Source organism: Thunnus maccoyii, chromosome 16 (assembly GCF_910596095.1).
Source record: "Thunnus maccoyii chromosome 16, fThuMac1.1, whole genome shotgun sequence".
Taxonomy (NCBI): Eukaryota; Metazoa; Chordata; class Actinopteri; order Scombriformes; family Scombridae; genus Thunnus; species Thunnus maccoyii.
In genome coordinates, this window is record NC_056548.1 from 4,990,754 (window position 1) to 5,011,406 (window position 20,653).

General features: G+C 40.8%; 1 protein-coding gene across 5 annotated transcripts in view; it reads right to left on the minus strand.

Moving 5' to 3' along the window:
* Positions 1-307: 307 nt before the first annotated feature.
* fgfr3 (fibroblast growth factor receptor 3) overlaps positions 308-20,653 on the minus strand; it is a 125,693-nt gene continuing 105,347 nt past the window's right edge. For 3 of the 5 annotated variants that reach the window (XM_042436810.1, XM_042436809.1, XM_042436808.1), the window contains 11 exons: positions 16,167-16,311; positions 15,300-15,475; positions 11,757-11,905; positions 11,324-11,445; positions 10,894-11,004; positions 10,609-10,799; positions 9,827-9,949; positions 8,717-8,787; positions 5,089-5,226; positions 4,771-4,876; positions 308-3,400 (listed from right to left, as the gene is read on the minus strand). In XM_042436810.1, coding sequence (XP_042292744.1) covers positions 3,236-3,400; positions 4,771-4,876; positions 5,089-5,226; positions 8,717-8,787; positions 9,827-9,949; positions 10,609-10,799; positions 10,894-11,004; positions 11,324-11,445; positions 11,757-11,905; positions 15,300-15,475; positions 16,167-16,311 — 1,497 coding nt within the window. In that variant the 3' untranslated portion in view covers positions 308-3,235. The remainder of the gene's footprint in view (positions 3,401-4,770; positions 4,877-5,088; positions 5,227-8,716; positions 8,788-9,826; positions 9,950-10,608; positions 10,800-10,893; positions 11,005-11,323; positions 11,446-11,756; positions 11,906-15,299; positions 15,476-16,166; positions 16,312-20,653) is intronic. The other 2 variants (XM_042436811.1, XM_042436813.1) reach the window with 1 other exon arrangement.

Sequence of the window (20,653 nt, forward strand, 5' to 3'; positions counted from 1 at the left end):
TAGCAGACAGAATTAAATACAAACTTTCACTCTTTTAAGTACTTTAAGTAAAGAGGAGATTTCATGAAGTACTGACACAGTCTCTACACTGGAATAAGGCCGTTGCAAAATAAAGTGTTAACACCGTTTCCATTTAGCAGCGAGTGAATCGTGTTTCTGAAGCCTTCAATGCCACTTGAAATGTCGCTTTCCCTTTTGTGACTTTGCTAAAAACAGACTCTGTAAACATTTCATGCCTTTTTTGGGGTCAGCTGGAGAAACCACTGCATTTTAAAAAAGAGAGGGGTGGTGGTGGGGGGGGGGGGGGTGTTGGGGGTTGTGGGAGGGGGGGTATATCCTTTTGGCAATCCCATGATCCTTCCCTGCACCGTGTAACCTCCACCCGCCTACATTCGACAGTGCAGTATTTGGTTCAGAGATCTGGAGAACTCGGTGAAATAGACTTTTAAGACTAATTTGGCACTTTTTTCTCAAGAAGCTTGAAGAAGGATCCACCACAGACTTCAGAGTCTCCTCTAACAAACTGATATATATATACTATATATTTTATATTTGCTGTGCAATCTGTAAAGTCGCACGAGCATGCCTTCATTTCATTATTAATACTAAAGAGCAGCGATAAAATCTCAAGCGTCTGGGCAGGTGTTTTAGTAACACTCAAGCACTAAAGGACATAACAGCTTTTACATCTCTACCTTCAAGCTGACGTTTTTTTAAAAATTTTTTTTATTTGTGAGTGTCTTGTTCAAGGGCACGTCGACACCGCACGCAGCTTGTTAGCATCGACCCTGTGACCTTTCTGGTACAATATAAGAGTTTGAAGCCTTCAGAAGCACCTTTCAAAAGAAGAAAAATCCACCTATAGGTGCTGTAACACTGTTACAGGTGTGTCATTTTCAATTTCAGGTCCTTTTTGTCATTTAGTGTTTTTCCTTTTTTTGTAGATAAAGTGGTAAATGTTGTATTTTGGTGTTATGGCTCAGAATCAAAGAGGTTTCATTTTATACTAGGAAGACATTCACTGTTAAAGAGGAACAAAGAGCAATTTCTGCTCTTAACTGGACTCAAAGTACCAGAATGCATTGCAGCTAAAGCTCTTCAAAAATCTATTGCTATCACTGTTTCTTTTGCATGTTTTCACATTTTTCTAAACGCCACAAGTACAAGCACATTCTCTGGTGGCTTAAAAAGCATTCTGGGAGATGTAGTTAATCACTAAACTAGCCTAACTGGACTCAAAACCCCAGAATGCATTGCAGCTAAAACACAGAATAAGTTTAGGTATATTTTTGTTCTTTCACTCTAAAAAAATCTTTCGCTATCACTGTTTCTTTTGCATGTTTTCACATTTTTCTGAATGCCACAAGTTCATGCATGTTCTCCGGTAGCTTAACAAGCATTCTGGGAAATGTAGTCCATGATTGAAGTTGAGTCTGAAAGTGCTCCTTTATTCATGAAATGACTATTCTACATATTCAGTGGTTTTCTCTCAGTTAATTAATCATCGAACATTTCTGCTGACAGGTGTTGTTTTAAGTAACTGTTATTTACACGTGTCATCTCAGGAGCAAAGCATTGTGGGATTAAATTCGAGGGCCATTACAGACTGAACAGTGAAACAGTATCAGTGGGAAAATTTTCCTTAAAACAGGCTGATGAGGTTCTCTGAAGGCTTCATTTATGATTCACAGCTCATAGTTTGTAGATGTTTAATATGTCTTTAAGTACTTTAGTCACACTAAAAGGCCTCTCTGGCACATACCATGAAAGCGCTGCTATTTCTTGCCCAGCAAGAGTTAATCGTTGCTTTGATATTGCAAACGTCAACTTTTCAAACCAGAATATGAACTCAGCCGAAACCTCCGACTCCTTCGATTTTACAGTTTTCGGCAGGAGCCTTTGGGTTCGCGAGTCCCCCCTCTGGTGGTCGAATCACACTCGCTCTAAAAAGAAAAAAAAAAATTCATCTTCCCGTCTGTCATACATTCTTATTTTAAAACTGTAAACAAACAAAAAAGATGGATCAAAAAACCAGAGAAGTCTGCCAGTTGTGAAAAATAACGTCGCAGTTCTGTTGTAAAATAAGTTACAAAAATTGAAATAAAAATCTTTGCGTACAGTACTAAAATCCTAAACTAGACCTTTCGAACTTAAGAACCACATGTTAAGTCTATAAATATCTTTACAAATATACACGTTAATTATTCAAATAAACCTTTTCTGTATCACTTTAAATGATTAAATGTTTTACACGTTCATGACAGTGTCTTCTAGATTGCAATGCTTCAATTCTAAAACAATACTTTAAAAATGTAATTTTTTGTCTTTTAAGTACATGGCAATATGATACATATTTGCATTTATATATTTACAATAAATCATTTTCTAGATACATAAAAAAAAAAAAAAAAACAACCTCCGAACCTTACTGTACTTATTACTGAATGGCCCTGAAATGCTGAAACTTCACCTCACATAACGATGAGGAGTTTGTTCCATGATTATCACAAAACTGCTTTTTTCGGGATGCTAAAAACTGACGATGGCGTACGAATTCACGATTATGCTCATGTACATCCTCTCTTGTTTTGAGCTCCAGACAGTTGAACAAATTGTTGAGTGTCTTCGGAAGAACGAGTCCCATCGTTGAGTTGGTTCTGGCTTTGCTGGTTTCTTGTCGATTTTTCTTTCCGATCTCAAACTTTTTTTTTATATCGCAGGGCTCCGTAGAGAAGCGAGGATAAGATCGGATGTCTGCTTCTCGCCAACTGAATCGTCACTGACCAATGTCCTTCATTTCCTCCTCTTGTATCCTTTTTTTTTTTTTTTTTTTTGTCTGTCAGTCTCAGGAGGTTTTATCCCAGTAGGCACGGAATGGTTCCCCCCCGCAGATTGTCCGTAACAAAAGACTGGCCCGAGTACAAAAATATAATTTCATTTCTGAAAAGAAGAACACAAACATGGTTCAATGGCAAAAAAATAATCCTTCAATGTTTCAAGAGTCTCTTGGGGAGGAGGAGGAGGAGGAGGAGGAAGAAAAACTCAGTCAAAGAGGATTTTCGACCGAAGGTTTTAAGACGAATCGAAGAGCTGAAGCGCTGTGGAAGTATTGCATGCTGAGTTTTTATTTCCATATCTTGAGGAGCTTGAGTCACTGAGAGGTGATTATTAGTCAAGGGGGGGGATGAGGGGTTAATGTCCAACCTCCCTTCTTCCCCCCCCCCCAGCTCAGGTTTTATGTCCTAATCACCCCGTTACTGGGAAGCTGTTTGGGAAGACAGGGCTCGTCAGGCAGCGGGTCATGGGCGAACACCGAGTCGTCTCCTGAGGAGCAGGTGCTGTTGGAGTCCTGACAGGTGGGCGAGTACTGCTCGAAGGGCACCGACAGGTCCAGGTACTCCTGTCAGAGGAGAGGTCAGAGGTTAATCTGGGGGTGTCACGATCAAACTTCCTCTGTGGTCACATAATTAAATGAAGAATTATATAGTTTGATCTTAACTTTAAATACTTAAAACTGACATTTTTCAAGTTGTAATCCTGCATCCATGTGCATCCATGAATATTTGTTAGCTTGTGTGTCGTTTAGCTAGCTGCAGGGATATCATAGCAGGAGGTGTATGTTTGGATTTCAAAAAACATTTTTTGTCGGCACTTTGGCAAGACTTTGTTCACATTTCTAAAGAATGTGGTTTAAAAAATGTGCTCAAACTGTGCTGAAATTGTCAAACTGTCCTCCATCTCCAGATCTAACGACTGTGGTGAAGTGAGGTAGGCGTGGGTGGAAGCAAACAGTCATAAATAGGTCACATTACAGAAGATAAATACGCTCTAACTGCTGTTTCACTGCGCCTTAAATGCTTTTGGCTTTAAATGGGACCTATTATGTTCATTTCCAGCTCTGTATTTTTATTCTGGGACTCCACCGAAGTAGCTCTGCATGGTTTCACAGTTCAAAAAAAAAAAAGAAATCCTTATTTATCCTATAATGGCCCTTTATACAGCCCCTCAGTTCAGCCTCTGTCTATAACAGGCTGTTTTAGCTCCTGTTCTCTTCTCTCTGTTCTGATTGGTTAGCTTCCAGAGGCTGTGTCACTGCCAACTTCCGCCGGCTCCGGAGGCTGAGTAAACAAACTACAGTAGCAGGATTTCACTTCTTTTTCTCCTTCTTTATTACAAACGTCAACTTCTCAAATCCATCCGTGCGTGTTCAAGCCTGCGGTTCAAGCCTGCCGTGATAAAGATTACAGCAGGACGTTTCGGTTTGGTGAATATTACGCTCACTACCTTATCATGTGACATAATAAGTTATGTGTGGGAAATGTGTTAAAACGTCTGCTGTGAGGAAATAACAAAGGTAACAGCTAGTAAAATTATTCTGCTGTCACCAAACGACTGTATCGTATCTCCCTGCACCGTGCACGCTCTGCCTGCAGCAGATGACCATATAAAGACATCTGTCACCAGTTGATGTCAGCTCGTCTCGACAGTAGAAGAAAACATTGGAAACCGAGCATTCAGAGCAGTTTGAAGCCTGAGCGTACTGCTCATAGGGATTACTTTTACGTACATTATTTGAAAACATTTCATATGAACATCCAATATTGTAACATAGAAAATAAGGAAAAGCAAACGTCCCCTTTAAGAGATATTTTTCTAGTTAGGTGAGACTTTATGAAGAGAAAAGTTACAACAGTCCAAGGTGAAACTATGAACAAAGTTTTGTGATCTTCTGTGTTTCCATGTTATCGGCAGCTGTGCGGGGAGACTTACATCGGTGGAGGTCATTGATAAAACCCGGTCGTGATCTTCTACCAGCTGTCTGAAGGTCGGTCTCTGAGACGGCACCGCGTGCCAACACTCCCTCATGATCATGTACCTGAAACACAAAGCAAGGTTTAGTGACTCACAGCAAGAAGTTAAATGCCAATGAAAGAAGCATTTATAAACGCTGACACAATGCTGACACAGTTACATGCATCTGGTCTTTGTGTCGTCTCCTCCCTTTCTTAGCTTATGCTACCAAGGTTGGCGTGTTGCCTCCTGCAAACAAAGTGATAAAACTGAGCTATAAGTGATAAAAACACCTACAGTTCATGGGTGCAGTTGGCTGGTTTATCCATCCGATGTCCCTCCTTCAGCAGCTTAAAGAGTTCCTCTACTGGGATTCCTGGGTACGGCGAGCCTCCCAGCGTAAAGATCTCCCACAACAACACACCATAAGACCACCTGAACACACACATACACAAAGAATACAGATTAGAGGTCAAACAGCAGCGATGGCCTGAAGCAGTCATGGTTCAGAAAGAGGCTTGTGTTCCCCAGATAAAGCGATCAATCTGCTTGGGGAAGTATTGATCTTCAATAATGTTTAATGCACTCAATTTAGGAATCTATTTGGCATTCTTATAGTTTAGGACAGTTTGTCAATATTGGTTGACTGGCCCCTCAAGCCAGGTAAGTAAAGACTCATCAGAAACACATGGAAGAGGTGTGTTGAATAAAGATATATGATCTAACAGACGCTGTAAGTAAGACACAGTATGAGTTTTATAATCTTGTAATATCGAGACGCTTTTTAACTAAATAATAAACATTCGCAACTAGAAAACAAATTTAAAAGCCCGATCCGATTCTGTTTAAAACAAATCCTCATGAAACGTGTTTTTAATGTGATATGAAGGCAGCATTTCCAGATGTCTCTTTTTTTTCCCTCAAGCCCAGCGTGCATAATATGAAAATGCACTTTTAACAAGTATCTTGAGTGCCGCGCTTTTTCCAAAATACCTACACGCCCTGACCTTAAGTGAGTACAAAATATGAATGGAAATACATATTATGCAGTATCTACGGTTACAGCCCAGCTGCCGTCCAGTCCAGAAACTCTTGTAGCTCTAAAACCGAGCCGTCACCTCTCTTTCTTTCTTTCTTTCTCTTTCTCTCTGTGGCAGCAGCTCCAGTGAACTGCTGCATTATTCCTAAATGGCTAAAAAATGAGGGAAGGTAATCAGTTAATGGGCGGTCTATTAACCCAGTGTACTATTGTTCGGCCGTTGGTCCAGTGAATCAGAATCGGACCCCTCCTCCCACTGCGGCGCTCAGTGGGCTTAATCTAATTATCCATGCTCCAGGTCCAGAGGGTGGAAAACAGCCGCTACTGGCCGGGCCGGCGAGTCCACCGTCCAAACACACAGAGAGAGAGAGAGAGAAAAGGAGACTGAGGGGGAGGACTGCGGTGGAAGAGAGACATCAAAATTCAGAGGGAAAAAGGGGAAACAGGAACTGGTAGCTGAGAATAACCAGTCCGACAACAGACCTCTAACTAACTCCTTATCATTATTGTTCTGGGCGTTAAAAAAAATCAGGTCTTTGTGGTCGGAAGGGATGAGCAGGAGACACTCAGGTTGTTTATATTCACTGCTAGTTGTCCAGGATTAATATTCACAGGCTATTAGGCGACTAATAGGAGGAGGCAATCAAGATGTAAACACTTAATTTTTTTAATTGGCACCAACAGCAACGAGAGGTAAACGGTCTAAGAATGAAAACGAAGGCCGAAGTCACCGTGATGTTCGACGAAACATCTGGATGTTATGTGTACTGGTATCGGAAAGAATTTTTGACCGACATTGTTTCATGAAGACTGATAATAACGCTGATGTTTGTAGGCTGAAGCTGCCAATAGCCGGATATGTATCAGTACTGATTATCTTCAGATTTAAACCACTTTTTGTGTGAGAGAAAGCCTCAAGTATTCGGTATTTATTCCGGTCAGAGTTGAAAAGGGTCTGAAACTGCATCATAAAAGAATAAAACCTCCATTAAAAGTACAACGAGTCTCTTTCTTGTTATCTGCTTGCGTTTTCTGTAAGCCGATCATATTAAAAGTCTACCTGTCTGGAGACGGGAGTTCATCTCGAAGGTTGAAACTCCACAAACGATTGTAGTGTTGACGACAACTTTATTGCCTTATCTCAAGGTTTAACAAGAAAGTTATAATGACTTCGCTCACATCTGACAACATCATCTTGTCTGTTACGGCATCTAAGAGCATTTTCACACCTATAGTTTGTTTGCTTTAGTCTGAATCAGTGGATAAGTTGCTACTTTGCTGCATTTTCCCCTTTGGTTCAGTTTGGGTTCTCACAGCAAATTCAACAAGCGCCGACGAGGGAGCTGTCACTCCGTTTATTGGTCAGAAATCTCGTGGGGTTGACGGGTGCAGAAAGGAGAGTTTGTTTTTCAGAAATGACCGAAAAGGCTTCTAAGACATTTATATAAAAGACTTGATTTTCCTTCTCACCTTTTGTAAAACAGAAAATAAAACTAGCGTATGAACCGTCGCTGCATATTTCTATAAACTGTCTTGTTTTGGCCGACACCTTCTCCATTTTCCCTGCTTTAAATTGATTAGTCAGCTGCTCTGAAGGTGCAGTAAGCTTTTATAGACTGACACCTCTAAAGCTCTTTAACAATAAAATCCTCACCTCCATCATATTGGCAGTCGGGGAAAAAACCTACTGGCTAATGAATTTAAAAAGGTAGTAGTTGAGTTTAAAAAACTTCTAAATTTCTACCTAACTGGTATAAACTGTCACGTGGAATCACAACATCTCTGTGACTGCAAAAATATGTGATAAAACACTATAAAAAAAAAAGCTGTTTTCACACCGCCACTTCTGCCTCAGAGCTGTTTAAATGTTTGTGAAGCTGCAATACGTGAGAATCTAACTGCATGAACTGAGATGACAGTTGTGACTGTGTGGGCTGCTGCACACGAGGGTTTTGTTATATTCACTTCTTTTTTTTTTTTTTTTTTTTTTTTCTGCTGTTTGCTTTCTGATAGATTGTGGGTGTTTTGAAAGATGTGTTTTAATTGTTTCCCCGTCTGTCTGAGCGTAACATATTTCATGAAAAAAAACCATCACAGGTCAAAAGACAAAGTCCCCCCGGGGTGTTTGAGAGTAAACTGGCTGCAGAGTGACTACTGTATGAAGGGAGGAGGAGGGTTGGCGGGAGGATTGAGTCTGTAATCCAGACCTGCTGAAATAACAGAGCAGGCTGATTCTCCTCTCGGCCCGTTCCCAGTCTAGTGTAATCACACGGCGAGCCAGTGTTGACAGGGCCCCGTGTTTGGGGGGGGGGGGGGGGCGAGGAGCTGTTTAAGGGGGCGCAGCTACCGCAAGACGAATTGACTTTGTGACCTCCTCGCCTAAACTCGCCTTTCTTCTCCTGATTGCAGCCAACACGGGAGCAATCACGGGTCGTAAAAAAGGTGCGTTTTGTCTCCGCCGCTCTGATTCCTTTGAATTGTTCTGGAAAAACACCCCGAGGGAGCACCTTGTGATAAATCCACTGACCCTCTTATCTCCTTCTGTTCTGGGGCAAGTTGGATTTACGCTGATAAAACAATGGTAAGATGTGGAGGCACCGTTGTGTTTTGTGTCTGTCTCTGATGTCGTGTTGGGAGATTAGAGAACAAACGCGGTAAAGAATGTGGATCGGCTGATACACAAGGAGCTCAGGATTATCAAGCGAGCGCAGATGACATGTTTTGGAAGGCGGAGGGAACGCTATGATTCCATATTCACACGCACAGACTCTGCTTTTGATGCTAATGCGCTCAGTCACGATATTTCAACACCCGGATTCCTCCGGTGTACAGCAGCTCCACATGAGTGGACAGTTGGCATGAGACCGCGAGTTTGTGCAAACTCACACATCGCTCTGGTGCGTGTAGACCCGGTCGAACAGAGCCTCCGGAGCCATCCATTTCACGGGCAGCCGACCCTGCAACAACAGAGGCACAACAGAACCGCTTCAGTCAGCAGAACCGTTTTTATACGGAGCAGACAGCAAAATATGGACCCAAATACACAGAGTTCAGTGTTAAACTTCAAGCTAGCAGCCTTCATAGATGTACAGTGGCCTCTATGATGGCTCCAAACTCCTGTCTAAACATATCTGTCAGTACATCGCATGAAAAAGCAGGAAAATCTGTGCACCTAGATCTGCAGTATGTATGAAATAAAGCAGAAAAGGCTTAGACTAAAGTTATCAATGCCATATTGATACGAGTCTAAACATTACCTGAGCACTTTGTTGTTGTTAATGTCTTTTTTTTGTTGTCTTTTTCTGGTTTTTAAATGCTATTTCTGAACTCAGTAGACTGCTCTAGCTGGGTTTAATCTGTTGGTCATGATGTCAAAATGATGAATGTTTCTAAAAAGGTTCTTGTGTGTGAATATCTTCTAATCAGTAGGTCTGGTCATCGTTCAGAAACTTAGAACAAGTGGAGCCATTATGTTTCGGAACAGATAGCAAACCTTGTTTTTTCCATTTAACTAAAGAAGCTAAAGTTCACAAGTGTTAAATGTTTTCTAAAGACAAGCAGCTTTACAAGAACTTTGCCTGAATAAAAGAGTCTAAATCTGGCAAAACTTAAAATAATCAAAAAATTAAATCAGGGACTATCTGACCAGAGAGTTGATGTCAGTACTCGGTACTGGGAACATAATGATAACAAAAAAGTCTTGTGGTTCAATACCAGCTGTACTGACTGGTCAAAGTCACCCACAGTTGTCATGTTATTACTAAAGAGGTATTCAATGACATCATTTGATAAAAAATATGAAAATATGCTAATTTGTTGAATTATCAAGTATTTGATCTACTTTTCCTCTCTGACCTGACTGTCACATTTAAAGGTAAAACCTTATTTTGAAATTGAATTGAAGAGGTTGTACAATATATAAAACTAGGTAAAATAATCTTGCTGCGGTCAACACCGTCCCCTCCTGCAAGTTAAAACAACTAATTTTTTTCTCACGTTTGTGGTCTTTTTGTAGTAGTCTATATTGTGCACATCTCTGGCGAGACCGAAGTCGGCGATCTTCATGACGTTGTCCTCCGTCACGAGGACGTTTCTGGCTGCCAGGTCTCTGTGGATACACTGAGGGAAGAGGTACAAACATATCAAACATATATACACACACACACAAATCCTCCACTGGCAAATTTCTCTTGTCTAACTTTAAACTCACACCTACATGGCGAATATTGACCTTTATCTCCTCATTAAAACCTCATTTAAACTTTAAATCAGCCTTTAAAGTAGAATGCAAAGCTTTAACTAACCTTAAAACTGATTTAATCCTTATCATTAATCATCTCAAATGTTTTTACCACACTCTAATCTCTAAATTTAACATAACCTAACCCACACAACACATTCCTATTTCTAATTCTAACACTGTGCAGGTCAATTTGTTACTTTTCTTGACCTCAATTTCTGTTCACACTGAGGTTATAAGGTTTAAGAAAAATAATAAAAATGCGAAGAAAATCCTTTTAAAATAATATTTTCTCCAATTAAGCAAAAGTTTGTTGGTCTTGTCCTTTTTTCCTCAGAAAGGTTAGAAAGGTAAGAGCTGGTCAAGGACGTTTTCCATGTCTTCTTTTTCCCTTCAGGAAAATAATTAAGTTGAAGCTGTGAGGACAATCGCAGATCCGAAAACACACACACATACATTTTGCTCAGCTCGGTAAAACTCCTCAGTATTTGCAGATTGATTCAACTCCAGCTCGATCTAGTGAATCACAGCGACTGACCTTCTGCGAGGCGAGGTACTCCATGCCTCGGGCGACCTGGTAGGCGCAGGACACCAAGTCTTTGAAGGTGAGCTGCTCATCTGGGATTTTACAGGTGTCAAAGGAGTAGTCCATGCCCGGGGGCCGCCGCGCCCTCAGGTACTCCCTCAGGTTGCCTTTGGAGGCGTATTCCACCAGGACGTATAGCGGACCTGAACGCAACACAGAGCACAAAGTCACTTCCAGGACAAACTATACCGTTACCATGTTAATGAGCTCCTCCTCCGTGCTGTGCTGTGGCCTCACCGTCCTGCGTGCACGCTCCCAGCAGGTTGATAATGTTTTTGTGTTTTCCGATCATTTTCATCATCTCCATCTCTGACACCAGGTCGGACAAATCTTTATCTGTGGCGTCATCTGAGAGACGAACGAGAGAGGGAAGTAATGAAGCACTTGTACTCAACTTGTAAGGAAAGGTTTTACTGAGCAAGACAGCACAACAATACAGATAAACGCAGGAGAGAGCATCAGTCTGAGCTTGTGGGAGTTATGAGACCAGACAGGCCAGATGAATTATTCTCTTTATACATAGAGAGAGGGTACACATGAGGAAAATAGAGAGAGAAAAGACACAATGCTGTTGATTCCCATCAGGAAATCACACGGCACAATACCGTCGCTATCACAGTCAAGGTCAAGTATTTATTCCAGAAGTGCAGTCACAACAGTCGCTAACCTTTCAGCATTTTCACAGCAACAGTGAGTGGCTTGTTGGGCTTCTCCTTGTCGATGCCGATGGCCTCGGCCATCACCACCTGCCCGAAGCAGCCCTCGCCCAGAGGTTTACCCAGAGTCAGCCTGAAACAAAAGACAATTTCAGAGGTCGTATTTTTTTTACAGCAGATCAATTTCTGTCTTTACAGTTTTGAATGAGATTGATTTGTTTGCCAAGCATAATAATAGCGTAGAGGAAGGTGTCGTGATGACCTTGATGTATTGACGGCTTACATGTTTTCACAGCACATCGAGGTACTAGGATGACGACACAGTGGATGTCAATTCTGAAATATGTTGCTTGGCAGCATGAAAAAAGCCGCAGCCGCGCCGGTTTTCTTTCTGACAGGCATTTAAACGTCAGTGATAAATAGCCGTTTTTCCTCCTTTCCTACCGTGTTCGAGGAAACTCCCATTTGGGGTCTGATGGCAGTTCGAGCTCCGAGACATTGGCCAGCATCGGTCCGTCGCTGGATGACAGGCGGGCGATCCTGACCAACGGTGTGTTGGAGTTCATGGAGGAGTTGGAATCCAAGGACACCTGCTTGGGTGCAAAAAGCGAACTGTTATAGTCTCTGAAAGGGAAGACGTGATGTGTGTTTGAACAAAAAGACAGGAGGAAAGAGAGGAAGGACACTGGGTCTAACCGTGACCTTTGACCCAACAGATGATATATGACTGAACAAAGCTTCTAACCCTGATCTTCTGAAAACAAGTTAGAAACTGATATTTCACCATAATGCTAGTTTTACTAAACTAAAAGAGTGAGATTTATTGGCTTCAGTCATCATAATTAAAGACATTTCTCAGTTCACTTTCTATTGAAATGGCAGATACATTTTTTACTGGTTTTACTGGTTTATCTGTTTAAGATTTTAGATGTCAAAGATGAAAAAATGTTGTCTTGTGTGATACTCAAAATGTTTAAGCTCTAGGAAAAAAAATCACAATTTAGAAAAATATTTCACCTCTCAAATTCAAAACAGCCATCAGTTAACCTCTGTTTGAATAAATAATTTATTGACTGAATAAATTATTGAATAAGTTGTTAAGATGGAACGCTTTTTGGCAGTAAGAGACCAATGTCAGAGCAACAAAGAAACAGCCTGACTTCTGACACCGGCGGTCACTTTAACAAACAGCCGGCCTGTGGCTGCACGTAGGAGGAAGCAGGCAGTAACAAAGACGAATGAAGGAGGATGCAGAGGTGGGCGAGCGAGTGGAGAGGTGGGACGGACGTCTCTATCCATCAGCAAGCTCCATTTCCAGATCGGCGGTCCTGCCGCCTAGCCCGTGGGCTCGACATCCTCCCACCATTTATCTGACTGGTTTTTGATGAATCTGTTTGTGTCAGAGTCTGCCAGCTCAGCCCCTTCAGGTGGGGTCCTGAAACAAACATGTCCACTTACCAGACTTCCCTCCTCAACTTCTCAACTGAGGGAAAATGAAAAAAAAAAAATGCTGTGAAGCTAAAAAAAAAAAACAAAAAAAAAAAAACAGCCCCGACCAAAATTTGAGAGGCATGAAAAGTAATATCTGATAGAACATGCCAGGAGGTTTATGGGAGATTTACTCAGAGTTATGAAAAAGAAAGGAGAGAACCAGGAGATTAGCTTTATAAAAACGAAGCAAAGATTACAGAAAAATGCAATAAGATCTTTCCCTGGACTACCTTATAAGAGCATGTGTATGAAGGTAGCAGAAATAGAAAAGATTTAGCGGCGACAATTAGAGCAACCTGATCAAACCTAATAAGACTGTTGTAAGACTAATTAGGAAAAACACACTTAAAACTAAATCCTAACTTTGATTTTTTTTTACAAATAATATGTTTGTTTTCCAAGAACAGAATTATGACTTTCAAGAAAAATGTTCTCTTTTTTGAAAAATGCATCTTTTGCATTTTGAGGAGAAACAACCCTTCAATTATGAAGCTGGAAAGCTGGAGCTCGCTCAAAGCAACCACACAGCGGCTGAGTCCTGCACACAGCGGGAGTCCAGCAGGGTGGGGCAGCACGGATAATAAACTCTCTGCTGTTTAGACATTCGGCTGATATTTGCATTCAGAGCGCACGAGTTATATGTCAATAGCAAAAGAGATAGAAGTCAGGAGGTGAGCGTAAAGTAGACTGAAGAGAAGACAAGAGCGAGGGCAAACTAATTAGTAAGGAGAGGCTGGAAAAGCAAAAGTGCTCTAGACTGGTCTTCAGAAAGTCTTTTTTCCTTCTTGGACACGTCTGATTCCAAATCCTGTTTGACCCAGACATGTCAAAACCGGTGGATAGTCTAAATCTACCACTAGTGGTTGACTCAAGTTTTTTTTTTCTTATGTGTCTGTCTAGAGAGAACAAACCTCCACCACCGCTGAACAATACTGCAACACCGCTGCTTTCCTAAAGACGTCATTCTTACTGTACCACTTCATCTACTTAACCTACCTTTTTTTTTTTTAAACGTATTGAACTCTAAATTGATTTCTTCACCTGACAAAAATACACCTCGGATATAGAATCAAGTCTATAAAAGTATCGTCTTATAAATCTTTATCAAAGTCTAACAACCTACTCAAGAAATGCTTCACCAAACTTCTGCTAAAATTGTTCAGTGTTTTGTTAAAAGACAGACAGACAGGTGTGATTTCAACTTGTGTCAACGGTTCGGCTACATTTCTGCTCATCCTGCACAAAACTCCTTTAAAGGAATAGTTTAACAATTTGGGAAATACGCTTGTTTTCATTTTTGCAGAGAGTTTGATGAGAAGATCGATACCACATGAGAGTGGTATCAATCATCATCTAACAACAAATACGAGTGTGTCACAAACAAACAATTCCTTTTATTCCTTTAGACTCGTTCTCAGTTTATGGTCTATTTTTGTATTGAATAGGACTTGATTAGCCTTTATTTTGATTAAACTTGGTGTTGGACTTGACTGAGGTTGGTCTTGAACGTGGCCCTGCAAGAAAATGACGTGAAGAGTTCTTCAGACTGCAGGCTGCAGAGATGCAGCTGCTCCATTTTATGTTTCGCTCCAAACAGTTGAGGGGCGAGTGTGCGTTACACAGAGTGAAATCTAAAACTAACACTGACAGTCACAGGAGGGCATAAATATCACTGAGCTGAATCTGCTCCAAGATAAATGTGAACACATGTCACCCGTGTGATGCATTCCAGCGTCCGCACCACGTCATCAAAACAGCGGGACGGAGGGAGATCCATGGCAGATAGACATACAATAACCTTCTCTATTTATTTATACTCCAGCTTGCGTGAGTCCTATCCTGCATGCAAGTGCTCTTTGAAAGTTATAGAAAACTTTTCTGCAGGTTTCCCTTTTTGTGGCACAGATGCAGAAAAATTATAGGATTTTTCCATGACTCTCCATAACTAATTCTGAGTGCTTCCCTGAATTAAATCCTTCCTGGACTGTTGAGGTTGTTTTTCAAAATAAACTAAATTCTGCTACAGTTTGGATTTTCTTTGAAGACAAAACTGCTGAAAACAGCATCTGATGCAATGAATCTGTTCAACAAATTCTTGATATGTTTTGATTTTTCAAGGGACTTTATGCTTTTCCCCCCCAATTTTCCGTGTCTCAACTACACCTCTGGAACTTCAGTGAAGTATATTCCAGCAATTCAAAGACTCATGGAAACCCTTGTCATGCCTGTCAGCCTCCGATGGGGGCCAACGGTGTTTACTGAAACAGTAATGAATTGAAAAGCTGCATAAAAGTTAAAGCCTCAGCTCGTCACGAATTACAGTTGTGGTTTGTTTTATTTTGAAAAGGGCTGCTTTTCAAAATAAATTGCTACACCTGCTTGCTGGTTGGATCAAAGTCATTTTACATGTTTAAGCTAAACTCAGTAGACAGGAGGAGAGAGAGAGAGGAAAAGAGGGGAAAAAAGTGTACGAATCTTGTATCTACTTTCTGTTACCTGTCTCTTGAGGGGGAACTTTGAGAGTTTTTGCACAGGCGGCGTGGGCAGCGTCTTCTGCGTGGTCATCCTCATGCGGCAGAGGACGACGATGACCACGGCGAGTATGAAGAGCACGCAGCCCGTCACGTAGATGAGGATGTCGGCGTAGTAGTCCTCCTTCTCTGGGTTCACTGCTTTGGGAGGAGGACGTCATAAAATACAGGTTGTTGCAAATCCACATAACAAACCATATACTTATTAAAAAGAAATATCGCTTTGCTCAGTAGCACATTTCACCTGAACTGCAGTTTTTTAAAAAAGAAAACAGCTATACATCCAAATCCTAACAACATAAAACAGCTCAAAAACTTGCTTTGCACACTGTAAGGTATGCATTCAGTGTCTGGGATGACACAGCAAAGTAATCAGCTTGTAGTTTTATCCTGCAGCAGGTAATTGCACCTGTGATATGCTTCTCTCCAGGGAGGTAATTATTGTGTTGAACACACAACACAGAAATGTCTTTAAATTGCCTCGCAGCCTTGAGACATTTAAACAGACGATCCTGCTCTGATTAAAAAGTGTCATTCTATGCAGGGTGAATTATAGGTTTGGTTCGTCCAATTAAAGGGGCGATGACACAACTGCAACGCACTTAAAACGTGTTAACAAGTAACAATCTACGATAATACACGATAATTATACAGAGGTTTGAACATGAATGATAAAAGATTGTGCTACTGAGTAAAACATGGGGGGGGGGGGGGGGGAGGAAGTATGGTATCAATCATCTTTTCATGGAGTTTATAACATTTGAGGATGATACACGTGGAGGAAATGGACCACATGAGTCCAGACACCCACAGAGAGAGAAGAAGAATATACCTGGAAGCACCGTCAGCCAAGCAGAGTGGAAAGCAAAGCCGATAGAGTTCCCTGCCAGGCAAGTGTACTCGCCCGCATCCTCAAAAGACACATTGGTCAAAAGGAGAACCTCTAGCTCCTTATCTGTAGTGTTAATACCAGCCGTCTGTGGAGAATGAGAGAGGGATAAGATGTAGGAGGGAGAACAGGAAGAGAGAGAGAGAGAGAGAGAGAGAGAGAGAGAAGAAATATCATGAGCCCAAAGCTTCTTAAGAGGAAACACCAAATACACCCTGGAGGAAAAAAGAAAGACCCAGTCCGGCAGATGGAAGAGGAGGCAGGACCGAGGATTTGGAAGAGTCAGCTGGACTATTTTCTTCTGCTGACAGAACCACCACCAATACCTGAAAACACCCAAGCAGCACCGTCACCACGCTGAGAGAGAAGCTCGCTGGTTCAACCTGGTTCTTATAGAGTCATTTTGGTCTGTTATTGTTTGTTCTAAAAGTCTTGCTTACTGCAAACAAGTGAAAAATCAAGACATTGCAGTTAGAATATGTCAATGTCTTTTCAATAGCAATGAACTTGTTTCAAGATTTTGGGACATTTTATAGAGAAGGTGGTGCAATGTGGTACAAATTTAAGAAAAAATTTAAAGAAAAGTGTTTGGTTGGTTTAGTTGGTGAGTGCTGAGTCATTATATCTATATATGTAAATGTTAATTTGCAAAAAAATAGTCATAGTTAAGTATAATATATAGTTATATATTATACATTAGTTTTCAGTGTGTTGTTTTGTGTGTCAAACTACATATTAGCATCAGGTTGTTCCTTAAAAACTCTGAATACATTTGAAGTATACAAACAAATTACATAACCCTTTCAAAGAACTAACTAACAGTTACACAGCAGCTATTTTTATGAAAATATTGAAAAAATATAATATGCTAATATATCGTTTGATACACAAAACTACACACTGAAAATAATTTTTGCTAATTTGTACCAAATTGTACCACCCTTTCTGTAAAATGTCCAAAAAAATTACCTGCGTTACTGAATCATGTCTTCTTTCAAGCTGATTTGTATCGGAAACAAGTTGAAATAATATTATGGCAATGTCAGACTTAAGTGTTCTGCAATTGACAAAAAATACTTAATTTCTGACCAGGGTGAGAGTTTTTGCTAGAACATCTGTGAGTTTAAATTGAACCAGCGACTGGTTTACCTGCAGGCAAAGCAAAGCTGCAGAAATCATGACGCTCCGCTGGGGTGACGACAACATAAGTTTTCCTTTGATACAGATAATCATAATAGTTTTATCTCTAAATTTCTGCTGTTCAGCTGTTCATTTGACCAATTTGCACTGGTCACATGATTAGATTATTAGAAGATTAGAAGTTAACCTATATATACAGTACATTTTTTATAGCTTCAGCCAAACAAAATTACATTCAGTATGATAAAGAATAACTTCAAAAGTAGGCATTGTAGCGGTTGCGGCTTTTCCTTTGACTAATGGTTGGTGTGATGACCAGCAGGGAGTCCGTTTCAATCCCAGTGTCTGATGTGGCTTGGTAGGGGGTGGGGGTGGCAGACTCTCATTCCCCAGGCCTCAGTAATGATGAACAGTGACATCCAGCCCCAGTCATAAAATCAGAGTCCTGCTGTATGCTTTCATATAAAAGCACATTAATACAGCTGGAGAATGAACTCCAGGGAAATCGATACCGGTCTCTATGTGTGCGGGCGGTTTGGGTCAGTGGGGGGGGGGGGGGGCTGTTAATGTGGGCTTTTATACACTGCAAGCACAATTATCAGGCAAGTGAGTATTCTGCTCTTATGATGATATTTCTATGCACAATTTCCAGCTCCAAACCAACTTGAATTCTTATTGGATTTAATCATTTTTAGGTGATATGCATTTATGTAATGAGGGGAGGTGTTGCCTAAAGTGATTAACACTTTATATTAAGGTGTGCATAATTATCAGGCAGCTTCATTACTTCAGGTAAAATGGGCCAAAAAAGAAATTTAATTGACACTGAAAGGGCAAAAATTGTAAAATGCCTTTTAGATGGATTCAAGACTCTTGAAATAGCTAAACTATGGAGGCGTGACCCTCGTTTCGTTGCAAATAGTTGCAAATGCATGGTGAGGAAAAGGTGCTAATTAACTGCAAAAGACTTGAAGAATTAAACATGAAGCTACCAGGAAGTCATTATCCTCCAGTGCCACCATACTACAGAACTGCAACCTATCTGGAGTGTCCAGAAGTACAAGGTGTCAAGTGCTCAGAGACATGGCTGAAGGTAAAGAAGGCTGAAACACGACCACCACTCAATAAGATTCACAAGTTAAAGTGTCAAGATTGGGCCAAGAAATACCTGAAGACAGATTTTTTCAAAGGACAGATGACATGTGAGCGACTCTTAATGGACCAGATGGATGGGCCTGTGGCTGGATCACTAATGGACACAGGGCACCACTTCAAGTCAGGCACCAGCAAGGTGGAGGAGGGGGCACCAGCTTCTGGAAGATACTTTCTTCAAGCAGTGGTACAGGAAGAAGTCCTGAGCATTCAAGAGGGCCATGATCTTTACGCAGGACGATGTTCCATCACATGTGTCCACTTTGCTAGCTAGCAAAGGCCCCCAAAGATGACCGAATATTGACCTGGCCCCCTTCCTCACCTGACTTAAATCCTATTGAGAATGTGTGAACCCTTCTCAAATGTGAGATTTACAGTGAGGGAAGACAGTACACTGGGAGGCTGTGGTTGCTGCTTCAGCGAAAGTTGCTAGACTCCATGGATGGCAATTATTGAAAAGAAGGGTGGCTATATAGGTCACTGAATATTTTTAAAAGGCCATTTAATTGTCATTTTGTGTTATTTGTTACACTTACTCTAAGAATTGAGTTGCCTAATAATTTTGCACACTTATATATTCCCCTGAGAAAGATAAAACTCACTTTCCCTTTGTTAAACATTCAGATTTGAGGTTCAGTAACATTTTGGATCGACTGAGAGCATTGTATTTGCTCAACAATACCAATTAGTTCTGAGAAAAAAAATTGCCTAATAATTGTGCATGCAGTGTATGTGTGAGTGTGTGTGCTTGTGTAAAGGTGGTTTGTGGGTAATCGAGGGCGACGCTTTTGAAATCGTGGCTGTAATTAAAGATGTGATATTGTGTTTGTTATTGATCGGCAAGGAAAACAAAGTGGTACTGGGCATTAAAATGGATGAAAACTACTAGCAAACAGCAGACGAATATGTGTGTGTGTGTGTGTGTGTGTGTGTGTGTGTGTTTGTTTGTCCTATTAGCCGGCCAGCGAGCCAATCAAACCCACAACCAAGAGGAGCCCCGCAGAGAGGAGGAGACACAGCAGAGGGGGTCAAATGTGGCTGCTCGGAGCTCAGGATTTACCTGGTTTGCGTAACTTAAGCCAGAAAGCGTTTTCCGACTTGCCTACAAAGTTAGAGGCGCGACACCAGTACTTCCCGGCGTCTTTCTCTGTCACGTTGGACAGTTTCAACCTATCGTGGGCCTCAGTGTACTTACTGATAACACTCTGCAAAAGAAACATTGAGAGGCACAGTGAGGCCTTTATTGTGAGATCCTGCAAGAACACATGTACAAAAACATATATGCAAACCTGTAGAACACACACACACACACACACACACACACACACACACACACACACACAGAAGAAAATAATGTAAAATGGTAGTATTTATCGTTAATATTTATTGAATTTTGTTGTTTTTGAGTCTACTTGCCCAGAGATTTTTAGATAGAAAGCTGGAATTAGCTAAATCTGATACAAAGCATCTCTTCTCTTTTTTGCTAACAGTTAAACTAACTTGAGTAAAACAATCCGTTGTCGCACACGGCTGCAGTATGAGTGTGTTTAATATTTATCTGATAGCTGTAGATACTTTGACTTTTATTTGCTTTCTTACCGCAAGTTGTTTAATGGAGCTAGAGCCAGGAGGCAATTGGCTTAGCTTACAGAATCTAAAAACCAAAAAATGTCTCTGTTACATTTCAACAACAAACAAAAATACAACTTATTAATTAGTGGGTTTTGGAGATGCTGGAAAGTTTATTTTACCTCTTGGCTCTAGCTCCACACTAAACCAGATGTTTGTTTTGTACATACAGTGGTATATATCCTCTAATCTACTCTAGGAGAGAAAGAGAATAAGCACATTTATAAACAAATATTTCCTTTTAGCACCATATGAATGCAGAAATTTAACTTGTAAATGAGTACTTTTGCATGCTAGTATTGCTGATTGCTATTTTATTTACTGTAAGTGAAGAAACTGTAAGTTTTTCAGTACTGCAGCTCATATATATATATATATATATATATATATATAGAGCTGCAACTAACGAGTGCTTTAATTACCAACGAATCAGCCAATTATTTCCTCAATTAACTGTTTGGTCTATAAAATGGCAGAAAATAGTGAAACGTGCCCAAAATCCAAGTTGG